The sequence below is a fragment of the Dermacentor silvarum genome, chromosome 10, assembly GCF_013339745.2.
Source record: "Dermacentor silvarum isolate Dsil-2018 chromosome 10, BIME_Dsil_1.4, whole genome shotgun sequence".
Lineage (NCBI taxonomy): Eukaryota > Metazoa > Arthropoda > Arachnida > Ixodida > Ixodidae > Dermacentor > Dermacentor silvarum.
This window is the reverse complement of record NC_051163.1, coordinates 15,194,916-15,222,026: the sequence shown is the minus strand read 5'-3', so window position 1 is coordinate 15,222,026 and position 27,111 is coordinate 15,194,916. Positions and strand designations below refer to the sequence as shown.

General features: G+C 48.9%; 1 protein-coding gene across 1 annotated transcript in view; it reads left to right on the top strand.

The window, feature by feature from the left end:
* Positions 1-2,465: 2,465 nt before the first annotated feature.
* The window catches only part of LOC119466653 (uncharacterized), a 67,723-nt gene continuing 43,077 nt past the window's right edge, over positions 2,466-27,111 (top strand). The window contains exons 1-9 of the mRNA XM_049657469.1: positions 2,466-2,589; positions 3,594-3,725; positions 4,652-4,824; positions 5,954-6,135; positions 8,840-8,972; positions 10,518-10,652; positions 11,462-11,565; positions 12,343-12,467; positions 15,827-16,055. Of these exons, the coding sequence (XP_049513426.1) occupies positions 2,466-2,589; positions 3,594-3,725; positions 4,652-4,824; positions 5,954-6,135; positions 8,840-8,972; positions 10,518-10,652; positions 11,462-11,565; positions 12,343-12,467; positions 15,827-16,055 (1,337 nt within the window). The remainder of the gene's footprint in view (positions 2,590-3,593; positions 3,726-4,651; positions 4,825-5,953; positions 6,136-8,839; positions 8,973-10,517; positions 10,653-11,461; positions 11,566-12,342; positions 12,468-15,826; positions 16,056-27,111) is intronic.

The following is a 27,111-nucleotide window of genomic DNA, read 5'->3' as shown; positions in this document are numbered from 1 at the left end:
TACGCTAGGCGCTCGGGAAGATAGCGCATATGGATCGACGAGCCATCTCGGTTCCCAATAGCTTTGCACCCGCCGCTGGTTACAAGATACGGCGCGTTGGCTCGTGTATGGGCTCAGCCGCGCGGACAGTCCAGCCACGAATGGGGTAGAGGAGAAGATGCGCGGACAACGGCTTGACCTTGGTTGTCAAAGTCCCCTGACAATTCAAAATTAATCCTCTGGCGGTCAAAATTAATCCGCATGCAGTCCCCTACTACTGTGTTCCTCATATTCTAATCGTGGTTTTTGCACGTAAGACCCCAGAAATTCAGTTTCGGCGAAGCCGATGACGACGGCGGAAATTCGCCTGGATTGTACGCAATAGAAGATTAAACCAGCACCGACTGGTTTGGTGGAATAACAGGATCCTGGATAGAGGACTCTCCCACTGGCGTCACCCCGGTAGCAAGGCGACGAAGCCTTCGGCCTACGTTCTAATTTATTCAACGATCGTTCTCTCTCTATGACGGTCGTGCTCGAAAACTCGAATCACGTGATTTCCAATACAACACATGATGTGCTACCAGCGACGACGCCTGGGACTGGGCGTGATCTTATTTATAACGTTTCGGAATGCGAACGGTTCGCTTTCCGAACCGTTACGATTAGATCGCGCCCCAGTTTCCTACAATGAAATCCATCTCTTTCCAATACATGGCGTACGGCCCGAGCACGCTCCATCGTACCCGGAACGGCGACCGCGAAAACGTTCCTTGAGTGTCCGTGTAATTGCCATCACTTAACTCGTCTACAGCACTGCGTTCTCCGTCTGGCGCCAACATAATTTGTGCGAAATTCATTCACCCCCCCGTGCTCAGTGAAAAAAAAAAAAAAAAAAATCTCCTCGGAGAGTTATCTGAATGATGCGTTAGCATTTCGTAGTAACGACGAGGTGTTGAGTTCTGGCTTACTAAAGGTGTGCCTAGTGCGTGCCTGATTGCACACGTCACGTGGTCACAGAGACGCGCTCGTACCACTGCTCGCGCGTTCGTCGTCGCCTTCTTCCATAGCTGGCTTGAAAGCGATCGTCTTAGGCAGAGGAAGGGCAGACGCTCGGGCAGCTTTCTCGTTGAGTAAGAATAGTAATGCTTACGCATTTAAAAATAACATCACAAAAGCTCAACGATAAATACAGCATGACGCGCGGAACGGTGCGTCGCGAACGGGCCTAGTCACTATTATTGCGACTATTGTTAGGCCACTGGCCGGTCCAGAGGCCTGTCTTTTTTTTTTTTTTTTCAAGACATCAAATATTAGAATTCAGGTTATTCAAACTCAAAATTCCTGAATATTCTATAAGGTAGATCGACCATATCTGTAGTTATGGTATAATAGAAAGCGGTGTCGACTGCGTTTATTATTATTTATTTTTTTAGAGTATCGACGCAGTGTCGCTGTACATAATACAATTTTCAAGTGAATATAACTTCGAATATCAAAGAAGCAGTGTTATATATTTTTTAGGTCATAGACGTTTAGTATCGATTGCTTTAACTAGGTGTCGATCATGCGTACGGCTCGTATCGAATCGTGCAGACCTTCCCAGCATTTAAACACTCGAATAGGCCCCATTTTCAACCTGTGGTAATGGCACGTGCGGCCTCATTCTCCAACTAGCTTCACTGTAGGGGCGTGCGAATAGTGAATACGAATCGAATACTGCCAGAAGCAAATCGAATCGAATTATTCGATATTCGATTTCATTGGATGTTCGTCTTTGCTACCGGTTCGAAGCCGTGACAGCTTCTTCGGACATCTATTTAGTGAATACGTATTACACATGGTTAGTTGATATTATGAAACCCTATTAAATGTGAAACTATATTATGGGTTGACTGGGCAAACTTGCAAATTTAACAGTGATCAAGCCAATGACAATCATTGTTACATAATTTTCAAACTGCTGGAGTAGAAACTAATTGCCCGTGCAGGTGGCCCTTGCGGTGTACTTATAAAAAAAACTTGCCGTCGTTTGGACTTCTCTCGTTCAATGTAATTACGGAAAAAAAAAAAAAAAGCTACTTCCGTCCCCTCATGGGAGGCTTAGGCCCGGCCATCTTAAAGTGCTGGTTCCACAATAAATGTTTATTCCTCCTCCGTCTTCATTCTTTTGTCTGAACTCACATTCATCATCGCTCATTGATCATCATGCTGACAACGCACCGTTCTTGCAGAGAAGAAGAAGCGCTCGTGGTTTTCAGCCGCGTGTTCCGTGCTTGTCGCTCATCGATTCGTTCGAGCAGGCAGGCGATTCAGCGTCTTGCATCGAAACCCGGCCATCGGCGTTTTGGTCACTCACGGTGAAGCCCCCGTTTCTGCGGCGCGACAGTCCTTGCAGTCCGCCGGAGACGCAAGGACTACCAAAGACGACGTCAGTGTCCCGCCGCCATCTTGTCGAGCTCCCTCGCACCTCGATCGACCGCGGCATGCCGGACGTGGAGCGCGAGAAGTGGTCGAACAAGATCGAGTTCATCCTCTCTTCCGTCGGCCTCTCCGTCGGCCTGGGCAACGTCTGGCGCTTTCCGTACGTGGCCTTCGAGAACGGCGGAGGTCGGTATATATATAACATGCAGCGAAGCCACATCACTGTTCTGACGCAGCGCGGCTACCCTTATATGGTCCATTCTACTGGACAAGCTGCAGGAAACGGACGTCGCATGCACCGTTACTCTATTTATAGCTACATCAAAGAGGACTGACTTGGACTGGTGAACCACAGCCCAAGTTAGCACTCTTTTATGGACAGGTTATTCGGACAGGTGTAGCGTTTGTACCAACATTTGCGATTGAGTTATATTTTGAGCTATAAATGCGTGGTAAAGGCGAAACCAATTCTGAAGGAATTCTTATCAATTCTACTGCAGCACATGTCTGCTCCTTGTGCGCCTGCAAACATCCGGCAGGATGTTAAAGCAAATGACGCTCTCCATTGCGAACTGTAATACCTGTACGATGATAGCGATGGCAATCGCTAGATATGACCAGTGTGGCGCTAAACGGCGTGTATTGAGGCATCGAAATACTAATAACTTGTGTTGGACTATACATATATCTATAGGTGTTCATGTTCTGCATACATGCTGGTTACTCCATCCTGTCTCTTGTATATTATACGTCTTGTAAGGCGTAAGGAAGAAAACGTTTTCTCATTGCGTTAACATCTCTTCTGTGGCTTATAGTACAAGGTGTTGTGTATCAAGCACTGACTTCCCCCTTCTTTCTTGCGTTTTACGTGCCAAAACCAGTTCTGAATACGAGGGACGCCGTAGTGGAGGGCTCCGGATTAATTTTGACCACCTGGGGTGCTTTAACTTGCACTACAACGCAAGCACACGGGCGTTTTTGCATTTCGCCTCCATCGAAATGCGGCCGCCGCGGCCCGGATTCGATCCCGCGATCTCGTGCTCAGCAGCGCAACGCCTTAGCTAACTGAGCCACCGCGGCGGGTCACTGACTTCCCCAACACTGCAACACAAGATCTTAGGTCTATTATGTCCTGATGCGTTCAACGCATTAGCAAGCCGCTGTGACCTTTTCCTGTACCGTGTTTACAGGGGCGTTCATGGTGCCGTATATTGTGCTCATGCTCGTCTTGGGTCGCCCCATGTACTACTTGGAGCTCGTCCTGGGCCAATTCGCCAGCAACGCACAGGCCAGGGCCTTCGGCGGATTCCCTCTCGCCAAGGGTGAGAGTGCGCGCGACGACTTAAGTGACAGCAGCGACATAGCCACATAATTACGTACGCTGGTTGTAGGACACCATGTAGAACAAAGAAAACTCGATATTTGACCGCTCAAGTGCTGTACTGGACATTCGCCGACGCCTCTGTCGCAAAAAAAAAAAAGAAATAAGGAAAAAGAAAACACGTAAGTTTTCTTTTACTTCTGGCAGCGGCGTTTGCATGGTTGGGTGACGGTCCAGAATTTATTCAGCTTAATTTCTACGGGTATATTAACACAGTTTCTTAAAAGAAATATAATATATATATATATATATATATATATATATATATATATATATATATATATATATAGGTACGTATATATAAAATATATACGTATATATATACTGTTCCGTAGCAATATAATCCACCCGAAAATATAGCACGAAGCTACAAAGAAAACCCCCGATACGGGTTCGTCTGAAAGAAAGCTTCGCAGTTAAAGGAGAATTAGTCCTGGGTCCGGGGGTCGAACCTGCAAATAAAACGTTCCCGGGGCGGTCGCTTTACTATGACCTCCGAGATCGGCGCGCGCAAATCTCTGTAGCCAAGACTCTACCATCTGGCCTAACCATGAGGCTAACAAGAAGGCAGAGCAGTGCCGAGGTAAATCAACTCGGAGCGACCAGACAACGCCCGCACCGGAAGGACGTTGGTCCCGGGTTCGACCCCCGGACTATGGCGATTCTTTTTTCAAGGAGGGTAGGTGGTGGGGGAAGAGTAGTTTAGCGCTATAACTTCAAGTGGATGACAATTTATCTGTTTCACGAAACTTCCTGTACCTTAGAGATTTCCGCAAACCTTGTTTGCTTCGAAATTACGAAACGACGTTAATGGCATCGCCATTCACATCGTGGTTACATACATGGTGAACCATATCGCGCGCGCAGGCGTGGGCTGGGCCATGGTGTACGCGTGCGCGTTCATCAGCCTGTACTACAACGTGATCCTGGGCTACGCGCTGCTCTACCTCGCCTATTCCTTCCACGGGACGCTGCCCTGGACCAGCTGCGACTACTCCGATTGGGCCGACAGCAACTGTTACAACCCTAGGCCGGGTGTCGTAAGTCGCCGTCGGGATTCACCGGGACGCGATTCTTGCCGGCCAGTACATTTCTGATCGGATCGACCCAATGAAGAAACGGGAGAGCAAAGGCCGGTACAAGGGCATGCAATGTTGGTTGGCAGTAGAGGATCTGTTGTCTGGAAATAAAGCGGTGTTAATTGAACACCCATTCTGTTGCTTTAATAACTCCACTACGCATCGCATGGCCTGCCCAAGTCCATCTACTTGTCTTAACTTTAGCTAGAATATCGGCTACCCCCGTCGTGATCCCACCGCTGTGATCCTATCCCTTAATGTTACGCTTATAATTTCTTGTTCCCTCGCTCGTTGCCCGGCCTTTATTTTCGTTTCAAGCTCCTTTGTTATCCTCCGAGTTTGTTTCATAGGTTAGCACCGGCAGAATGCAATGATTGTATTCCTGTAAAGGATAACGTCAAGCTGCCGGTCGTGTCTTGAGAATGCCTGCCGTATGCGCTGCGACTAACTTTTTCAACCTGACCTTAACTTCAACCTGACCTGCAAGTCCCGAGGACTTATTCCGTGCTAAACCATATAAACATTGCATCGCACGTCCTTGATTTCATTGTGAACAAGGCTCCCGTCAGGGGAGCCGAAACGTCTTTTCTTGTATTCTTTCTGTGGTCGGTGTCCTTCATTTTGCCCTTCTTCATGATGCCTCCCGACCAGACGGGCTTCCGTCAAAACCTCGACTTAACTAACTTTTATTCTGAACATTTCCAAGGGAAGGGAACCACAGTCGAGTAAGTTGAAGGAATGATTGGTATAATGAAAATAGGAAATTCACAGGCATAAAATTAAATCAGCTGAAGCATGACGGGGTTAATTGGACATCGCTGGGAGAAGCCTTCGTACTGCAGTGGACGACGGGCTGATGGCGCGATGACGAAATTGAACAATGAAAGGGATACGCTTTGACTGCACAATCTGTTTTATAGCCTTCGTTTGCACGAACTCGACAAAAGAGTGTCGATTCGGACGTGTGACTCCGACAGATTGACCCGACAACACTTAGTACATGGCGGGTCCAGATTGTTATGGCAGCGAGCGTCGAGGCGATATGCCAAGTTCTGTTGGTAAACGCACGCACATCCACTGGCGCGCACAGGTGCCGTGCCGGACGGTCGAGCCGCGTCTTCTGCGGCTGTACGCGGGGAAGAACTACACGGGGCCCGACGCGCACGCCATCCTTCAAGGCTCCGACGTGGTGCTCGTGCCGCGGCAGGCGTACGAACTCCTCGCCAACTCCTGCACCCTGGCCACCCAGACGGCGCCCGAGCAGTTCTTCTAGTGGGTGCTCTTCTCCCCTCGGAACTTGCAACTTAATCAGGACGAACTGGCGGGCTAGTTGGTTATGTACGTCTATTTGATCACAGCGCACACTAAATTGACAGGGACCGATAGAGTAGAGCTGACTACAACTAGGTAGAGAAGACAGAGATGACTACAACTGTATTGGAAACAACGAGGTAGTCATCAACATACCTAAAGATAGCGACTATATTTCGCCCTTGGCTATATCTTAAATATCTTTGACCATATTTGACCACAAAGCGCTGACGTACTGCAGTTGCAGTCAGCCCTTTGTGGCGTCTGCTCTGTCGGTCCCTGTCAATTTAGTGTGCGTTGTGGTCAAATAGACTTGCAACTTAAGCCTAGTGCCGAAAACAAACGAAATAAAACGTGGACAGCTTGCACTAGGGGTGCAAGGCTGGAGTAAACAGCGGAGCTGGTGATCGACCTAGCTTTTCTTCCAGGTTTTACTAGGCTTGGCTAAATTTTGCTAGCAAATGCTAAGTGCTGCTAGGTACGGTATTCCGAATCGGCTCGCCGCCGACGTGCAGATTCTCGCTTGGCCGCGCGACGCGCTTCTTCGGTCGTCCCATGTCAAGGGTACAAGTACTCGCCACAGAGTGAACGAGAGTCCTGCCGCCGTCGCGGCGGCTCCGAGCTTTATCTCCCCGGTGACGTCTCTGCCAAGCTGCGCTTTCACTTTTTGCCGGGGCGTGACTGGTCGAAACCTGCCGAGCCGACGCCAGAGGCGCCCGCTGCAGTCACGGACACCGCGCGCGTTGGGCGCGAACGCGGGGACACGGAGAAACGCGGGTGGCGTCGGCAGCAGCTCTGCGCGTTGGTGCTGCTACAATTTGTGCTCTCATTGGTCTCATTGGTGCTGCTACAATTTCTTTCTCTCTCGCTCTCATTTTATCTTTCCCTCTCCCGAGCATTGCGCGCGCCGAGCGCGTGCTCTCCTCTCTCCTTAACGTCCCATGGCAAGGCAACATGTACACGGCACGGAGAGGAGGCGAAGCACACGCCGCTCCGCGAAGTGGTTGCTAGGCAACGCAGTGACGTCATAGGTCGGCGAGGTTTTGGAGCTCGCGGCACAACTTACGGCCAGCTTCAACAGCTCAGCTGTTAAAAAAAAGGAGGCACCTGCGTGGTTAGCTTAAAGGGACCCTAAAGAGCAATGCTAAACGTGATGCGTGAGCACTACTATTATGCTGCGCTGCGGTATGAGTCTGAGCTAGTTCATGAGGCAACAGAACCATTTTTAAGCATTCACAAACAGTGCAAGTCACTGCGCACGCGTACAATGCAATCTATTGTGCAACTTCTTTTTCTCCTCTTGCCTTTTTGACAGTCACTCATCAATGATGATAAGTAAAATTGTAATAAGTAATAAGTAAACACTCGGCAGATTTAAGTCCAAGAAGCCCTTGAAAAATATGGAAGTGGTCAAAAACAACACACAAAATACTAAAATGATTTGTTTTCATAGAAAAAATAGGGAAGTGATTATGCACGCAATTTTCGGTGACTTGCAGCATCGATGAGAGAAGCTTTGGCGCGGACTCGGGTCAGCCCATCTTCCCGTCCCTGGTCTATTTTATGCCCACTGTTTTAATGAATCCCACTGCAAAAAGTTCATTGTCGTAACGTGCGAATGAAGTGTTTACCCCGGTAAAGTTCGACAGCCTCTATTCAAACATCGGCGTTCAGCATGTGTCGCGCGTATTGCACGCTGAATCGCAGGCCGTCAGATCTTGTTTACTCGTACATACAGGTGAACGATACCGCGATGTTGCAATCAACATCGGCGCTTGTCTCGTGAATCTAGAGAAACCAGGTTAAATCCCGGCAGATGCCCCTTTGTGTAGTAATAGCAGTGGTTGCAGCTGTGATATTGTTGGTTATGCGCGCTGAGAAATGTTCTCAGTATGCAGGCTGCGTGATTTGTACCACGAAGAGAATGAGCGTAGCGGTGCTTTTCCACAATGTCGTTTATTGTGGGGAAGCCAGCTTTGACAAACGGTCTTGAGCGATATGCATGCCGGCAGAAAAGCGCGAAAAAATAAATAAATAAAAAGAAGGCAAGACGAAGTGTTTCGCCTCATCACGTCTTCCCTTATGCCTGTGGCGATCGTTTGAAAGAGACCCACGCTTTATGTTCCGTAGTTGAGGTGTACATATTTGGGGGAGTTGTTTCTCAATGATGCATCTGACGGAAGGGAGCTGAAAATTTTCATAATGTTATCGATAACATGAAATGCAGTTGTCTGCATTGAACCTTCATTCGAGCGAAACAAAACAGTATAAAGGAAAGAATCGAGTCATGAGAACAAAAATTGCATTGAAGCTTCTGAAGTAGTTAGCATTGGAAGAAAGCTTGAAGACAGCCCGCTCGAGATCGATCATGAGGATTGCTTATGCGAACATTCGTTCAGTTGCGTGACTGAGGTGTTCTGTAGGTCATGAGAAGGGATACATTGCAGTAAAACTGCTTTAGCGTGGTCGTTGACTCAGGGATACTGAGTCGGTGTCTTCCTTGATCCGACGTGTGCCATACGTGGCACCAGGGGATATAGTGGCCTGAGCAGGAGAGAGAAATACAGATTTTCGCTCTATGACGCTTAACTTTTTCTACTGCATCGTGTCATGACTAAGATGGCGGTTTGCGGCCCCGTGCTGCTGCTTCTTCCTCCACCTTCAGTCGCCATGTGCTTGGACTGAGCAGCGGCATCGAGGAGCTGGGCTCGCTACAGCCTCGGCTGGCCGGCGCTCTGGTCGTGTCGTGGTTGTGCGTGTACCTCTGCGTCTTCAAGGGAATCAAGACGTCGGGAAAGGTGCACATCGGGGTCGGCTCACAAAGTGTACCGTGGTGACCTCTGTTGATTGATTGATTGATTGATTGATTGATTGTATGATAATCTGGAAGAACCATACAATAGACGTGTCAGTGGCAAGAAAGAACAGACCAGGACCGGTATTTTGTAGCGATGCCTTGCGATGCTAATGCCTTTTCGTGCTTTTCGCGCTTGGTCAGTGGTCAGAGCGACGGTCCGCTCGCGTTATCAACGGGATCAGCCCGCCGTGAGCGGTGGATGATAAGACTAGCATAGAATAAAGCATAATGCATCGCTGCAAAATACCGGCCCAGGAGGCGCCGTATCACTACTTCGAGCTATCGTGGGCATGTGAGCTATCTTGCGGCCAAACTAAAAGTCAGATCAAATCAATCAAATCATTAATACACAGAAAAAAATCATAATACACAGAAAGTTGAATATATTGGTAAATGTACAGAAGGTCCCAAAATAGGAGATTGCACCGAAACCCTCACCATGATCTGGTCTCTCACCGGACCAGATCGTCAGAGGAAAGAAGAATGCCGAATTACAAAAAGAAATAGAAAAAAAGAGACCGTAGTCGGAAAGACACGAGTGTGTAAACGAAATCAATAAATCAATCAATCAGTCAATCGATTTTTCGCTTGATCCCTTCACGCTGTTGCCTTTGAAGTGCAGTCTTACCAACTCGTCCGCTTGACCCCACTTAGTACAAATCGTCATAGTGCGTCCCCAGGCCGTAGAAAGGATAAATAATTTGGCATTAGAATGTTAGACAAAAATAGCTGAGCTTTCCGTTTACTTCCGTAAAGGAAAAGAAGTCGCAGTTTCGCCCGAAAGGCGAAGCATCGATTGCGATCGCAAATTAGTAAACAGCTATACGAAGTAAGGATAGCAGTTTTATCGGCCGTATAAACTTCTAAACATTCGCTTACCAACTAAATAACGAGCATGGTGTCACCGCGCACAGGCAAACATGAACACATCACACTCGATGACCGCGGACGCGCGCTGTCAAATCGTTGGCTTGAGGAAGCGCGCCAGCAGCAGCGAACGAAATGACCTTCGTGCTGTCTATCGCTTCAACGCAAATATAGCGGCTGGAACACAGCGCGTACAAAGTATGAGCAGTCGGCGCACCTAGACTCTGCCCCCAACGCAGATCGCTTTCAAGATAGAGCCCGCGCGACCGCAGTTGCTGCTGGAGTACAACGCCACCCCTCTGCCCTCCCCTCCCCCGGTGCCTTGCCCGCAACGCAAGGCGGCGCGCTTCCTCCCCGCTTTCCTCCTTTGCGCAGGCGAGATTGAACCGCGATCATCGGCTCCCCTCGCACGCTTTCACTTGCACATACAGCATGCGGTGCGCGGCGACGGTATGATCGCCCTTCGACTTTATACGGAACATCACGGCGACGCCGACGGCAAAAATGCGGCTGGAGCGTCCATATAAAATTGCTATCGCAGTAATACATATTGGACACTTTTGGTCTTACTAGCAGTTTAGTAGACGTCACCCTTCTGTGTATTTGCCGTCTGGAATAGGTGGTCTACGTGACGTCAGTGGCTCCGTTTCTCATCCTGGGCATGTTGTTTGTGCGCGGCATCACTCTTCCGGGCGCTGCGGACGGAATCCGGTTCTACCTGGTGCCCGACTGGTCCACCATCATGCGCGCAAAGGTCAGCATTCGCGATCATTGCGTGCATTCTGCGCCGTTTTATCACTATGTGTTGGCGCACTGTCGAATACTTCGGCTCGTCAAATATTGTCCAACGTCGCACTCTCGTCGCAGGGACCTTACATTCGGGTTAATGCAAGTTCTCACCAATTGCGGAGAAAATATGCGATAAATCGTGTTTGCTTTTTCTTTTTCATTGTACTTCATTACTTTGCATTGTACTTCTCAGCCAGGCGCGGCGTTATGCTCCGCTACCTCTCCTTTATGCTCTAGAGCTACTTATATACCGTAAAGGCGGTGAATCTCGTTGGGAGTCGACAGATATTCAGGCACTAACTCGGGCAATACGGGGAGGATTTGTTGGCCAAACTGCACTCATCTGGCCTTATGCCGCACCGAATGTACTTCCTTATGAATAAATTTGATATGAGAATGCCTCAAGCTTTGTTGAATGCTCGTATACGATCGCCACGTCCTTGAGCTAATTGCTTAGCTTAACCAAGGCTTAGGCTTAACTTAGGCTTAGCCAAGGCGGCATTGATGATCCTTTGCTTTCATTTATTGTGTAAGTCGTTATACCTAGTTTGTCTCAAACCATCTTATAGGTTATTTCTTCGTGATGTCTTAGGGGTTTTGTTACTTTTTTATTATTCACTTGTGCAAATTTTTGTGACATATACGTATACCACTGCACTTGCCGTCTGGTGTTTTAGACAAAATTGGCAGTAATCGATGCAATAATTAAGTAATGCTAGAGGCGACGATACGAGTCACTGGACTCATTGTTTATTCATCGATCGGGCATTGCAGGTGTGGAAGAACGCCGCCGAGCAGATCTTCTACTCGCTAAGCCTCGCCGAGGGTATGATCATCTGCTTCGGCGGATTCAACGAATTCAGGAACCGGCTTCACAAGTTGGTGCCCTTCTTACTTATTCAGTTTCATTAATACATACCTTAGGTACACGAGGTTGCTTACTTTAGAAAAGTACGACTTTAGAAGAGCATGCTTGGAAAAGCTTCAGAGCGCGAAACACGCGCGGACCACAAGTGTTCGCTCGCATATCGTCTTCCTTGTGTTCTCGTGTGTAGCGCGTCAACGTTTTCTAAATAGGGTTTCTTACATACACGAATTACACACCGTAAAGAAACGCATAGAACACATACAGCTAGCGAGTAGCATACACTCGTACATATTAATCGATCGTGCGAGAAAGGGACGTATTCTGCGACGATCACTTTCGGCGATAATATATGCCCTCGACCGTCAGGCGCGCGCTGATTGACTGGTTGAGCTAAACCGGATGAGCTGATCGGCTGGTTGAGCACTACGCCACGCGAAGGCGATAGTATCACCGAAGTAATCGTCGCAGAATACGTCCCCTATAAGCTAGCGCAGTTCGACAAATGCTTGTGGCCACCGCGAAGTATATATAGTGACCGGCTGTGGTAATGCAACAATCACATTGAACCGTTTCTCTGGGTTATTCGTACGATGGACGAAACCGCCGATTCGCGCTACAGAGGCAATGTGACGAGTCATCTGCTGCGTAGCGGGCATGTAGCTATAGCTAAAGTCTCTAGATAGTTTTTTGATAAAATAAAGCAGAAAACCTAGGGACTTTTGGTGCCGTCTGCATCCATCTGAAAAGCGATAAGCCACCAGCGGACAGGTCATGTCGGCGCTCGCAGGGACGTGCTCGTTGTGGCGGCGGCCGACTTCGTGGTGAGCCTGATGGGCGGCATGGTGGTCTTCTCGGTGCTCGGGAACATGGCGCACAACATGGACGTGCCCGTCAGCGACGTCGTCTCTGCCGGTGAGGATCTTCGCCCACGAAAACCACTGCGCAAGTGGATATGTTTGGCGTACTACGGACCGCCGTAATCTATCGCAGCACGTGCATATATTGTTGTTTTATGTGGTTACGCATCGTTTGGCAAAAAGAATCAACGTGTAAATATTGATGACGCTGGAGGTAAAACACCCATCGATAAACCGTTCGTGGCTGTGGCGACCAAAGGGCATACTCAGAATGGATGGTATAAAGAAGGGCTGCTATGTCGCAGGTTGTTGACTCCGTTTCCCGGCTCCGTTTCATACGTGGGGGAGAAGGAGAGGGAAGAAAGGGAGAGCGCATTTTTTTTTTTCAAACTTGGCCTTAGCGCACGTTTTACATACAGACTTCAGTAACGAAGATTTAGCTTTAGACGCAGTACATTGAGCATGCAGGAAAGACACTTGGAACAGCAAATATTGACAAAAAAAACGTTTCTAGATCACAGTGACTGTATGAGCGAATTAAACTGTTGCTAATTTCAGGTGCCGACTTAGACAATGCCGAGACAAGGTGCCGAGACCGATGTGCGAAACATTTTTGCAAACAAATAATTTTTCGTAAAACTTGACGCAACAATCGTAAAATCGTAAGAAGGGCCCAAATTCATAAGCTTTACGAAGAATTCCGGAGAGTTGGCAGGTATATGTACATGTTCTTTACTACGCGCAGGTGTCGGGTTGGCGTTCATCGCATACCCGCAGGCGCTGAGCATGATCGCTTACCCGCAGATCTGGTCGGCCGCATTCTACGCGATGCTGTTCTTCCTCGCCATTGATACGGAGGTGGGTGGAATGAATGAATGAATGAATGAATGAATGAATAAATTCGTTATAGCCTCATTCGTTCTGGCTTCTTACATTCGTCTAAAGTGGGAGCTCTACTTTGGGGCCAATTAATTCCGATTTCGCTTTAAAATACATGCTGAACCAATTTGGAGGAAATGAGTAGAATTTTAACCCTGTAATGCCCAACGCATCATATATGCTACGCCGAGTATGATTCCTCAAAATTCCGATTTAAGTGGGGTACTCCTAATGCAAAATTTATAGCGATGTTTTTAATAATCTGGAGTGAAGTTTTAGCATTGAACAGTGCAAGAAACCATTTGCTAATTAATTAAATAGTATGATAATTAAATTGTAACTGAAAGACATTTCTTGCTTTTTTTTTCTAATGATCACACCATGGCCAGAAATAAACGTGAACAATTTGTTTCAAATTTCATTGATGTGGAACTTTGTTTGGGCATTACATACAGGGTTAAAAGAGAAAACTGAATTCTACCGACCGTGGGAGGTAGCATTATGACTTAAGGTCTTACAGGTATTAAAAAAAATATGACGAAAATGGGTAAAAACCAAACCGTGGATTGCGTGATGTCACACTTACGTGCGAGGTTGAAAAATAATAAATAACGTTCCAGCGCGTGCACACTCAGTACAAAGTAAAAATAAATAAGTAAATGTAAGAATAAAGTTAAAACGCATACGGCACTGCAAACTTGCAGAATAATAGCACATTGTGATACCTTAAGCATCCAGCCAATAGTTCGCAGCCTCGCCTGACCAATGGCTACGTCGTAACACGTCTTGCCCTCTGTGCGTTGCGATCACAGTGTAAGGTATATATGCAATGTATCCCGCGTAACGTCGCTTGGGGGCAAGTTACACTATTTTTTCATTTCGCCTAAATACATAATTAGTTATTAATCAACTTCTCGAAAGCTTGCAAGACGCTTAAGTTTCGCCTTTAAGAGTAGAAAGCGATAGCATTAAAGGGTCCCTGACTGCTTCTCACGCCTCCCGGCAACTGCAGCTTATGCAACCGCAATATTTACCGGGAAATGCTTGCTTAGAACGCTATGCATGAAGGCGAGCTTTGTTTTTTTTCCCGCACGTCCGGCGCCGCCGCGGAGGCGAGCGCCATCTGGTAGTGCTGCAAGGAACCAAGCGGCGCACGCAGCTTGCACTGCTCTTTGATTGGTAGAAACGCGCCGCGCTGTAATTGGTAGCAAATTTTCGCTCACGGTCAACGCACGGTCAACGCCGGCGACGCCGTGCTTTCTGCTTAACAGGGCCCTTAAAGCTATCGCTTTAATATTCTATTCAGAGCAAAGGCGTCAATGAGAAAATGTGGTCTTCAGGCGCGGACACGTCGCGACGAACAACGTCGCGAGCGCATCCAGCCCTTTACGTTGGCCTTAAACAGACCGATGATCGCAGCATCATCTGGTGAAAAATCGGCGCAACATACCAGCGAAAAGGAACGAAAGAAAATGGTCATCTCGAGGCGCCTTTTTGGAAATATGGGACATTATCAGGCCTTCCTGCAAAGCGTGCTGTCCACACCTGCATATATATCTTATACATTGTTCGTGATATGCGTCACCACATCAGTCCATATCAATTTCGTTCGCATTCACATCTACTCACAGCCACTCACGTTCACAAAAACGTCTATTCACACTGATAGGTACTCACCTTCGTACTCGCATCCACTCTCGTATACTCACGTCCATTCACACGCACCGACACTCACGTTCATACTCTCGTCTCACACCCTTCGTCATTCATTCAAACTCACGCCTTTGAAATGAGCGACCTAGTTGCCGTGGTCTATAGTTGTAGAGTGCCCGCCTCGGTTGCGGGTTCGATTCCTACCGCCGCTGGGCATCCACTGGTTCAAATGGATACAAGTGTACCCCGGCCTGGCGTTCGGCTTTCTACAGAGTCACGTGATACGCTTGGGAAAGGAGCCTGCGCCCTAAATTCAGAAAGGGACGCCTTCGGGTTGGGGACAAACATCCTTTTCCAAGCGTTGAGGTCCCATTATGGCCGAGCACCAGGCCGGGTGCGCGCGTCCCTATTTTACCGGTGTACCCGGCGGCAGCACTTGCCTCCCACAGCCGCGGCGGATGCTCTTCAACTAGGCCGTCTGTGGTTGAAAGCGGTGCTAGTCCCTTCGTCATTTTGTAATGAGCGGTACTCACTCTTGCCGACGTTCCGGGGCTGAAGCCCTTTCTTTGAAGGTTAGTGATACAGCGCTGACGGATGAGCAAATTTCTGTATCCTCGAGGAAAGCCGTACATCTAGAAATGCCGGCAACACGTACGGACAGTTTCAGCAGGGGTCCGCGAACTTGGCCACACAGATTCCATTTCTTAATATGCGAGTCACTATTTTTGCAGCCAACTACACACGTCTTAACCCACATGATTCAATCCAGCATAACTGGAGCACAGTGCGTTAGCGAAAACTCAATTGCATTTCCGGCAGCTAATCGCACAGAAGCATTGTAGAAGCGTTAACGGTTTCGTATTCGTGCGCTCCGCCGAGCAGTTCTCGTCGGTGGAGTGCCTGCTGACGCCTTTCAAGGACGAGTTCCCGGCCCTGCGCTCGTACGGCCCGCTACTGTCGTTCGTCGTGTGCGCGCTGATGTGCGTGTTCGGCATGCCCATGGCCAGTCGAGGGGGCCTCTACATCCTGACCGTGATGGACACCTACCTGGGAGGATACCTGCTGCCATGGATCGGCCTCGCCGAGCTCCTCGTCGTCCTGCTCGGATACGGTACGACGCGACCGGGCATGCGTCACATGCGCAGCCGGCGCACCAACGTTGCGCGTCCAAGCGGTTTTAACACAGTCTACTGTGTTAAAAAGCCCCCAAAACCCCGAAAAAAGCCCCGAAAACACAGAGAAAGTTTATATTGTGCTACTTATGCACCAAGAAAACATAAACAACAAATCGATACCGAGAAAGATAACTTCGAAGGCAATGATGATGCATCTCAATGATGAATTGATGAGGTATAGCGATGCATCCCGCAAATGGTAAAATTCCAAAGGCAATGATTTCAAATCTGCAGTGAACTTTGGTAGAGTTGACATGTAGACGAGCTCCGAGCCCTACACAGAAGGCCGCCGTCCTCTCTCCAACTGCGCGGTGTTTTCATGCTGGTTGCAGGGCTGAGGCGCTTTTGTGCCGACATTGAGTTCATGACCGGTGACCAGCCCAGCATGGCGCTCAAGGTCTGCTGGGCCGTGTTCTGCCCCTTATGCCTCTCGGTGAGTTCGCGTCGCGATTATGTAATTTCGATAGCAATTATATGGATACTCCAGGCGAATTTCTGCCGTCGCGGCGAGATTACGTATAAAGTCCAAAGGCAATAAAATCGCCTCCGCGCTCCCTATGCTGTATGTGCGAGTGACAGCGTGCGAGTGTGAGCCGGCGATCCCGGTTCAATCTCGAGCATGCAAGGGAGGAAAGCGGGAAGGAAGAGCGCCGTCTTCTGTCGCGCACAACGCTAGGGAGGGTTCTACTCCGGGTGGCCCGAGCCGCTGTATCTTGAAAGCAATCTGCGTCGGGGACACAGTCCGCCGTGCGCTTGGTTTTCGCGGCTTAGTTCGCATTGATGCGAGACGCAGCACGAAGGTCAATTCGCTCGCTGCTCCTGGCGCGCTTTCTCACTCCAGCGTTTTGACAGCGAGTTTCCGCGGTCATCGAGTGCGATGTGTTCATGTTTGCTTGTGCGCGCGTGACGTCATGCTTGTTCATTTAGTTAATATGTCTACGTTTATAAGTTTATACGGCCGATAAAAATACTATCCTTACTTCGTATAGCTATCCACTAATTTGCTCTCGCAAGCGATGATACGCCTTTCGGGCGAAACTGCAACTTCTTTTTTGGTTCGCACTTTCGACGCGTTACACACACGCACACGCATGCACAGACACACACACACGCACACACACACACGTTCAAAACGTCGCTGTCTGTATTAGAAGACCGTGGCCTTTCGCTTTGGGCTAACATAGGCCTTCCGCTTTATATCACCAGGATGTGGAGAAACATTTCCGCCAAGATACCTCTGACAGTGAGGAGCAATGTCTGCTTCGTCGATAAGAAACAATAGTGGACCTGCATTGCTTACTGTGGAGGTTCAGGCGGACAGAAAAAAAAGAAGGGTTATATGTTAGCCAGAAGCCTAAAGTCAGGCCAGTTGCTTGGCCGAGTCCACGAATCTTGCTCATACAATAGAATTATTCCAGCTCATCAACAGCACTGGCCAGAGGGGTAGTGGACTTAGTCGATTTTAGTGTGTTCTACGCGCTTACCCCCTTTGCTTCTCCATATTTATTATGTTATACACAATAAAATACCAACAGCTTCACACCACGCCATAAACGCTGTTAAATTTTCGACTATAGAACTATCGAGTGGCTAAGCGACGTACAGCATTGCCGGTCACCCTATAGGCTCCGTGCACGTGGTTAAAAGGCGCCACATGCGGGCACTTCCCAATTCGCTCTCGCGCAGTGGATCGTGATCGCCGACCTGTTTCTGTACGGCGAGCCGCTGACGCTGGGCGAGTACATCTTTCCGACGTGGGTGAACGTGGTCGGCACGTACACGGTCATCGTGGCCGTGAAGATCATGGCCGTGTTCGCCCTCTACCACTTGCACAGATGCGGATACGTGAGTGACTCGGCCACCGCACTGAGCGGCGCTCCTTCCCCACGTAGTGGTCAGGAGGCTAGGATCAAGCAGGCTAGGTCACCGCCCAGTTTCAAAGGGGATGTCAGTAAATCATCGTCATCATCATAAACGTGGTGTAAAATACAACTTTACAATATATATGGATGTCTTAATGAAGAAAAATAATATAGAAAATAGAGATAGACAAGGTGCTAGACTGCAAGATATGCAGTGAAACCTCATTAGCTCAAGCAGGTTAGGTAGTTACATGTTTCGCCGCCTCGTGTCATAGGGGTTGCTATTAATAAATTGTCATCGTCATTATCATTATCATCGGGGTGGCGGCACTTGGAGTGTCATTTCCGCTCATTACTCGCATCCCTTATAGACGTCATTCACCGTTTTGCATGCCCGAGCAATGTTACTGCGCTAGCTCGCAGGTGCGTGAGGCTAAGGAGTCGCGTTCAGTTGAGCTCGTTTTATACGGGGACTGCAATGATCTGCTGCTTGAATATGCTTCTTAACTGCTTTACGAAAGAATTGAGAGGACCACTGCAAGACTGCCACGCACCTGACACCGGGAGTTTCTTGAATTTTTGGGTGCATAGTACCGGTTCTGCAGTATTGGTAGTGATAAGCAACGGCAGGCATCTTTGTCAATTCGCGGCGCCGACGAGAGTTGTATACCGTAAAACCCCGTCTGCAGCGCCATTGCCATCGCCTGCGCCGCAGCCGAATAACAGGACAGTTAGCGCGCATAATTATTATCTTTGCTCCAAATTCTTTGAGTTGTTGAATGATGCTCCTTTGTCATTTAAATCTTTTTTATTGTCCATTATAATCTCGTTCAGTATTTCTTTTATCTTTTTCTTTTGTTTCTCTATATATTTATTTTGATTGCGTTAACTGAAATCACCTGATTTTTGGCCTATCCCCCCGTTGTTTACGTGCAATGTTTGACTATCACTACTACTAGAACTATATTTATGTCCACTGCAGGACGAAGGCCTCTCCCTGACTACTAGAACTAACTAAAATATAGAAATCGAGTTACTCACCACTACAACCGCAACTATCATCATCATCAATCATCATCATCGGCAACGGCCGGTCCAGTGCATGGCCAAACTTCCCCTGCCAGGCATGGTCGCTCGGAACAAAATCCAGAACAAAATGTGTACTTAATCATATGCTGTATATTAAAAGCCAAAATAAGAGAAACACAAAATTACTTTAAACTGATGAAGTACCACTTTCAAAACTCTATTTTCCTTAATATGGCGGTAAGAGATTGAATAAAAGAAGATGAAGGCCAAAATTTTTTTTCTTTAATTTCGCCCCAAACCCCGCGCCGGTACGTCTGTTTGCTATCATGAATTTCAAAGTACCTCCTGGTACTCGGGCCATTGTGGATGTCAAAGTTTTTGAAACTTACAAATTTCAGTCTGTGGCTGTTTTGTCGTTGGAAGTCCATTTTTACTAATAAAAATAAAAGGTTAACGAAGTCCGAGACAGAAAGACAAATAACATTTATTCAGGTCCTGAGGAACTGCGTTGGGACGCCCTCTTTTAGGGGGAGTCCATAGCAGTCGCGGGCCGCTCCCGCGCAGGGACCGGAAGACCGTGGCCCTCCGCCCTCTCGCAGGCGCTCTGGACAGCCCGAAGTTGAACCGAGAGGTCGCCTCTTTTAAGGGCTTCCTCTCAGTCCTCTTCTTTGTTTAACTTTGTGTCGCGTAACGCAGGACATTGCCGGAGCATATCAGCTAATGAGCAATACGCCTCTCCGCAGTCCGGACATTCCGGTTGGATGTTGGGCGAGAAGTGACTAAACCTGCCCGTCGAAGGGAAAGACCCCGTTTGGAGCATCCTGTAGGCCGACGATTGCGGTCGAGTGGGTTTAGGGTGAGGAAGTGTAAAAACCCTCCGCGAGAGATGATAATGCGTCATGATCTTGTGGAAAGTGAGGAGCGAGTCCCTGTACCTCCCGGCTTCCCTGCCTGCGAATCCGCCGGGACTGCCGCGGTCCCGGTACGTTGGCCCCCATGTGGGCCGGGAACCATTTTATGGTGTCCCGGCCCGGCAGCCCCCTCGCTGCCGAGGATGGCCGCTGCCTCCCGCGAGATCGAGCCCGAGGCGAAAGCCCTAGCTGCGGACCGCGAGTCTGTGAATATATTTGGACGCTATGGGTCCTTCGTTGCAATAGCGATGGCGATTTGCTCAGCCACTGTTGCCTAAACCATTCTAACCGAGGCAGAACATAGGAGTTTGCTACTATCAGGTGCCGTCGAAATTAGGACATGACCAGATGGTGTGGGACCTCTTAATTTATGGCGGCACCGCCACTCCTCATTTGCGTATTTTCCGGCATGCTTCTATCCAGGTAAAATAATGTTTTTTTAAGCGAAGCTTTATAGGCTCACAAGTTTCGGCGATGGTGGTGGTGGTGTCACGCTGAAAAGTGGGCCGATCCTAGTGATAGTGCAGAAAGGGTCTTAGCTCAATGGCACATACCCCCCTGTGGGCTCGGGGACCTGTGACGCGCCCTTGAACTACCCTTGTGACACGTGGGATCCAAAGAGACAAAATCATTAGCCCTTCTCCGGTCAAGAAAATGGGGGTAAGCGAAGCTTGTCGTCCCATTCTAGCGTAAGGGATTCCGAAGCCCAGGCGAAACGTCTGCGAAGATCCGCGGACCCCGAGTTGCGGGAGCGCGATGTTGAGGCGAAACGTCAACGAAGAGCCACCGACCCTGAGTTTAGGGCAAACGAAGCGGAACGCCTGCGACAGTGTCGTCTTGCCACAAGCTTCGCTTACCCTCATTTTTTCGACAGAGGGAAGGGCTCTGAATTTTTCAAGCGAAGGAACCTTTGGTTCCCGACCCCTTCGCGGGCGATGCCCTCGGCGGGTTCCTAGGAACCCTCTTCCCAGGACGCAAATAAAGTTCATCTGTCTGTCTGTCTGTCTGGTCTGTCTGTCTGTCTGTCTGTCGTCTGTCTGTCCTCGTCTGTCCTGTCTGTCTGTTCGGTCTGTCTGTCTGCTGTCGGTCTGTTTCCGTCCTGTCTGTCTGTCTGTCTGTCTGTCTGTCTGTACTTCTGTCTGTCCTGCCTGTCTGTCTGTCATGTCTTCGTCTGTCCTGTCTGTCGTCTGTCCTGCCGTCTGTCTGTCTGTCCTTCTGTCTGTCTGTCTGTCTGTCTGTCTGTCTGTCTGTCTGTCTGTCTGTCTGTCTGTCTGTCTGTCTGTCTGTCTGTCTGTCTGTCTGTCTGTCTGTCTGTCTGTCTGTCTGTCTGTCTGTCTGTCTGTCTGTCTGTCTGTCTGTCTGTCTGTCTGTCTGTCTGTCTGTCTGTCTGTCTGTCTGTCTGTCTGTCTGTCTGTCTGTCTGTCTGTCTGTCTGTCTGTCTGTCTGTCTGTCTGTCTGTCTGTCTGTCTGTCTGTCTGTCTGTCTGTCTGTCTGTCTGTCTGTCTGTCTGTCTGTCTGTCTGTCTGTCTGTCTGTCTGTCTGTCTGTCTGTCTGTCTGTCTGTCTGTCTGTCTGTCTGTCTGTCTGTCTGTCTGTCTGTCTGTCTGTCTGTCTGTCTGTCTGTCTGTCTGTCTGTCTGTCTGTCTGTCTGTCTGTCTGTCTGTCTGTCTGTCTGTCTGTCTGTCTGTCTGTCTGTCTGTCTGTCTGTCTGTCTGTCTGTCTGTCTGTCTGTCTGTCTGTCTGTCTGTCTGTCTGTCTGTCTGTCTGTCTGTCTGTCTGTCTGTCTGTCTGTCTGTCTGTCTGTCTGTCTGTCTGTCTGTCTGTCTGTCTGTCTGTCTGTCTGTCTGTCTGTCTGTCTGTCTGTCTGTCTGTCTGTCTGTCTGTCTGTCTGTCTGTCTGTCTGTCTGTCTGTCTGTCTGTCTGTCTGTCTGTCTGTCTGTCTGTCTGTCTGTCTGTCTGTCTGTCTGTCTGTCTGTCTGTCTGTCTGTCTGTCTGTCTGTCTGTCTGTCTGTCTGTCTGTCTGTCTGTCTGTCTGTCTGTCTGTCTGTCTGTCTGTCTGTCTGTCTGTCTGTCTGTCTGTCTGTCTGTCTGTCTGTCTGTCTGTCTGTCTGTCTGTCTGTCTGTCTGTCTGTCTGTCTGTCTGTCTGTCTGTCTGTCTGTCTGTCTGTCTGTCTGTCTGTCTGTCTGTCTGTCTGTCTGTCTGTCTGTCTGTCTGTCTGTCTGTCTGTCTGTCTGTCTGTCTGTCTGTCTGTCTGTCTGTCTGTCTGTCTGTCTGTCTGTCTGTCTGTCTGTCTGTCTGTCTGTCTGTCTGTCTGTCTGTCTGTCTGTCTGTCTGTCTGTCTGTCTGTCTGTCTGTCTGTCTGTCTGTCTGTCTGTCTGTCTGTCTGTCTGTCTGTCTGTCTGTCTGTCTGTCTGTCTGTCTGTCTGTCTGTCTGTCTGTCTGTCTGTCTGTCTGTCTGTCTGTCTGTCTGTCTGTCTGTCTGTCTGTCTGTCTGTCTGTCTGTCTGTCTGTCTGTCTGTCTGTCTGTCTGTCTGTCTGTCTGTCTGTCTGTCTGTCTGTCTGTCTGTCTGTCTGTCTGTCTGTCTGTCTGTCTGTCTGTCTGTCTGTCTGTCTGTCTGTCTGTCTGTCTGTCTGTCTGTCTGTCTGTCTGTCTGTCTGTCTGTCTGTCTGTCTGTCTGTCTGTCTGTCTGTCTGTCTGTCTGTCTGTCTGTCTGTCTGTCTGTCTGTCTGTCTGTCTGTCTGTCTGTCTGTCTGTTCTGTCTGTTCTGCCTGTTCTGCATGTTATGCATGGTTCTGCATTGGGTTCTGCCTCCTGTTCGACCGAGCGACCGACGCTTGTGTATACGCTAGCCTGTACCGGCGATGTAACGCTAAAAAAAAAAGAAAGAAAAAAAGCTGCTCCCAGAGCTGCTCGAGCGTCGTCATCTTCCGCTGCTGACTTGTTAACTCGTGCTCGACACGCGCTCGTGCCACTGCTCCCGCGTTCGTCGTCGTCGTCTGCTTCCACAGCTGGCTGCGTTGCCGCTAACCATTCCAGCGTATAATTTCACTTCTCTTCTGTCGTCGTAATGGGGAGGCCGCGTTTACGGTGGTATGAGCCGTTCATTGTCTTACGTAACGGACATATTTAATTTTCAAGCAATTTAATTTCAATGAACGCAAGCGGCAATGGCAGGCGAATGCTACTAACGACGCCGCCGAGCAAATTCGAGACATCGAACGCAAGCGACAACGGCGGACTGCGGGCATACCGTCAGTCACGGCGTTCTCTCCGTCGCAGCCGAACGTGTGCGTAACCTTATAAATGTGAAATACTTTGATGAACCCTCAGAATCAACCCAGTGATGAAACACTGGGGCGCCGCACGTTTCAGCTTCGCTGGTTAACCATCTTCATGGAGTGGAAGTCTTCCGCAGCTGACTTGTTGGCGCCCCTCTGTTTGCGCTCGTGCTCGGCACGCGCTCGTGCCACAAACGAGTCAACGCAAGCTTCACAGTATAGTGGAAGGGTGGTCAATTTTTTCTTTTATTTCTTTTTTTTCTATGGTAGAAGTGTAATGTGATTGTCCGACGGGCCAGTAGTCGGGAAGCTTCACAGCGGCGACATTGGTGGTCGTAAACATAGGAACGTCTTGGGGAAGCGTCGCGGATTTCATGAAGTCACGGTGAAGATGTAGCGTAGTGGCGAATGCCTTGCAATGGAAAAAGAGTAGTAGAACACAGCTGAGCTTCAGAACGTTGTCTTTCAAGAGGCGTCCGTGGTCACCATTAGTGGAGGAGACGATCGGAGAATACGAGATCCTTGCATGTGCACGATGCATATTTACAATATTTGCAAGACAGCAAACAAGCTAGTAAGAGCGCCTAACGTCGTGGTTGAGCAGCGTCAAACATGGCGTCCCGGAGAAGCGGCGAACACTAATAGAGAGCTTTAGATTAGGGTACGCAAGCGTTGGGGCGGCCCCCAAGCGCTAGGGGGCCCCAACACCTTGCGTCCTATAATCTAAAACTCTCTAATGTCTCACGTCGGCTTCTTCGTCGCGTGAGTGGGTTAACGCTACGTGTACTAATGTATAACGCCTTGTAACACGAGGTCTTTGCGGGAGTCAAAGATATAGTGCACCCCCGACGCAGGACCTGCACAAGGCCCTGCTTCCGTCGCACAATTGGGGACCCAAGGACCCCGTCGACCATCGCGAGTACCTGCACTTTCTGCGACAGCGGGGCATGAGACGGCTGTCCGAGCAGGACCCGCAGCAGTTGCCGCCGCGCGAAGACAAAGACGGCGCTATTTCGCCGCGGACGTCCCCCATCGGCCCCGATCACCCCGTGCCGCTGGCGGAAGCATCAGCGCCCCTGCCGGATAATGCGTCAGTGAAGCCTGACGTCATGCCTGACGTCATGCCCGATTTGCCTGACGTGAACGCCGCGCCACCTGCCGCCATTACTTCTGGCGCCAACGTAACAGCCGCCACATAAGATTCCAGATGCGTTGATGGACATGGCGACGTCTCTTGACATCGAATAATATTGTTTCGTGTTTTCGTGACGTTTATCTTGGTTCGATTCTCGCTTTATATATATCGCTCACCCGTTATCCTTATCTCCACCCCTTTGGCTCCATGAAATATACATTCAGAAAAGCGATTGGCTGTATACTTGCATACACGGAAGAAGTAGTCGTAAACGTGTACTGTTATATGAATTAGCGAAAATACAAAAAAACAAACAAACAAGATCTCTGCCAAGCACGTGCCAAGCGACACAATCGTTGTAACCACGCTGCGTACTTTTGGAGCTTCTTCTTTAAAGATGGATTTTATTGAGCACGTTGGTTCAGCGTTCACGTGTATTTTACTTAAGTTATGCGCGAATGGCAGGCTTGTCTTCTTAGAGTGTATACATCGAAGGTAAAACCTCGATGTAATTAACATTTGGTTGATTCTGACCTTTCGAGCTTTTCTCTCATTTTTAAACGCGCAGCTCAGTCTTGACCATCATTGCGTGTTTACGCTTTAATCCCGCAATACTGTGTCCGGTATGAACTGTTTCCCGTGTGTACCTTGTGTGCTCTTTGACACTCTTGTGCACCACCTGTTATCCAGCGCTCCGCTGGCAGCGTGTCGTTTAGGCAAGCTGCCAAACCCGAGTGACTGTCACGTCCAATTCTACGCCGACGGCGTGCAGCGACCTACGGAGTTGTAAACTGGCTGAGCGAAATTCCCGCATGTCATAGCTGCTTTTTGCGTATCATGGCATGATGGCCATGATACGCAAGTATTGTCTCCGGCTCACACCAGCTCACCTAAAGCTATCGCAATGTGTTCGTGGACTTGCGTGTTAGAAGAAAAGCGTTAATTGTATGCAACGTGTCAAGCCTCATTAAATTATAAATTATTCTAACTCTAGTCACTTATTCGAAAACCGGTACGCAAACAGATTTGGTTCTTTCTCGTGAGTATATCATTTAGAATGCAACCTGTTTTATTTCATAGTCGCAACATAGTAACATAGCCTCTACACCAACGTCGTTGTCTTGTAAATGTTCGGCGTGTTGCGAACTTACCGGGCATTCGATACTTCAATTTGTGATACAAGATTAAACTGCCTGAAGTTGTGGCATTTAGATTGGGACAGATGGGTAGAATTGAGAGCGCAGTTGCAATCATCGTCGTTATGATGTAGAATGTTGCTCAGGAGACCCAGAAATCGGGAGTTCGTCGGGAACGCAACACAATATCGCAGAGACAAACTACGTTTCGATGTGATGTAGGCTTTTGAATCGTTAGAGGCGCTGCGATGTCGTTCGTAGGAACCAAGCGATATGGCTGCAGCCCATCTTCGCCGTCATCCTGACCACTGCAATCGATCAGTAGCATCACCTTTTATATCTACTGCAGGACAAAAGCCTAGCTCTCCCAGCGAACTCCAATTGCACCTGTCTTGCGTCAGCTTACTGGATGATATGCCTGCAAATTTCCTAATTACATTACTTCTGTCGTGTAAGTCAGGTGATAACCTGTCGTAGGTAACGCGATAACTTTGCACCTCTGTTCGCGAAGCGAAATGATCTACACGCAGTTTCTACACACCCACGGTGTAAGAACTGTCTGGACGATTATGCTTTGACGTGGGGGCATGTGACGGCGGCGTATCAATTATATCGGCGTGGAGCGCCAGGACGAGATCTGGCAAGTATAGTAGTGTGCTGTGGTGGACACGCGGTAAAAGCCGCATCATAGGTCGAAACTAGCTCTAATGCTTTTGATTTTTGACTTCCTGAAACACATCCGTCCGAAACTTTACCATGATCTCAGCTAACCCAAAGCATATAAGGGATCGACTATGCCCAAAGTAACAAACGCGACAAGTTGATAGCGGCGTATCGGTTAAATATATGTCGGTTAAATGTCTATGCCAGGACGAGATCTGGCAAATAGTGTAGCGTGTTGTGGCGGAGACGCGTTGAAGGTTTCTTTGCGAGTACACGAATAGAGGAACACAAGTTCCTAGGAAAACGGAGCACGCTAGCTGTGGTAGTGAACGAGATGATAGCGCACGTCCTGGCTGAAATTGTTAATGAAATTCGCGGGTATTTTGCAGAGCCGACGCGGTTAGTACAGAAGAAAGAAAGTCGGGCAGTGACCGAATAGGGTGACGGAAAAGCAGGGCGTGCTGTGCCGAAGGAGGAGTGTGGCAAATCTGAAAGCTTCATACACGCGAGTGACAGCCGAGCGAGAACGCGCCTACGGAGAATACGAGGAGCACAACGTAGCTCATCATACGCAACAAATGTTCTTGTCTGCATCATTATTATTTGACGATGACGATTTCTTGCTCTACCTTTCATACCCTGTTGTACTGGCTTCTCCTTTCGAACACTTAAGAGGAGGCAGAGCACGCTTTACAGGAGACGAAAGACTGCAGATAATGCGCGCTGCCATGTCCACTTTTTAACGCGATACCGTTAAGGGCCCCGTGTCTCAGAAAATCCGGCGTCGGCATGGATGCCGGCGTCCGTGGCGGAGAAAATCATCCCCAACTGATTGGGATGCGCAGGCCCTCCACGTGGTGCATGGTTTTGGTGAACAAAAATTCTCAAAGTGAAATCCATCAGAAAAACGGTAAAGTACGACTTAACCACAACCTACAGACATGGATTCGTCGGATTGTAATTTAAATGTACAAGAA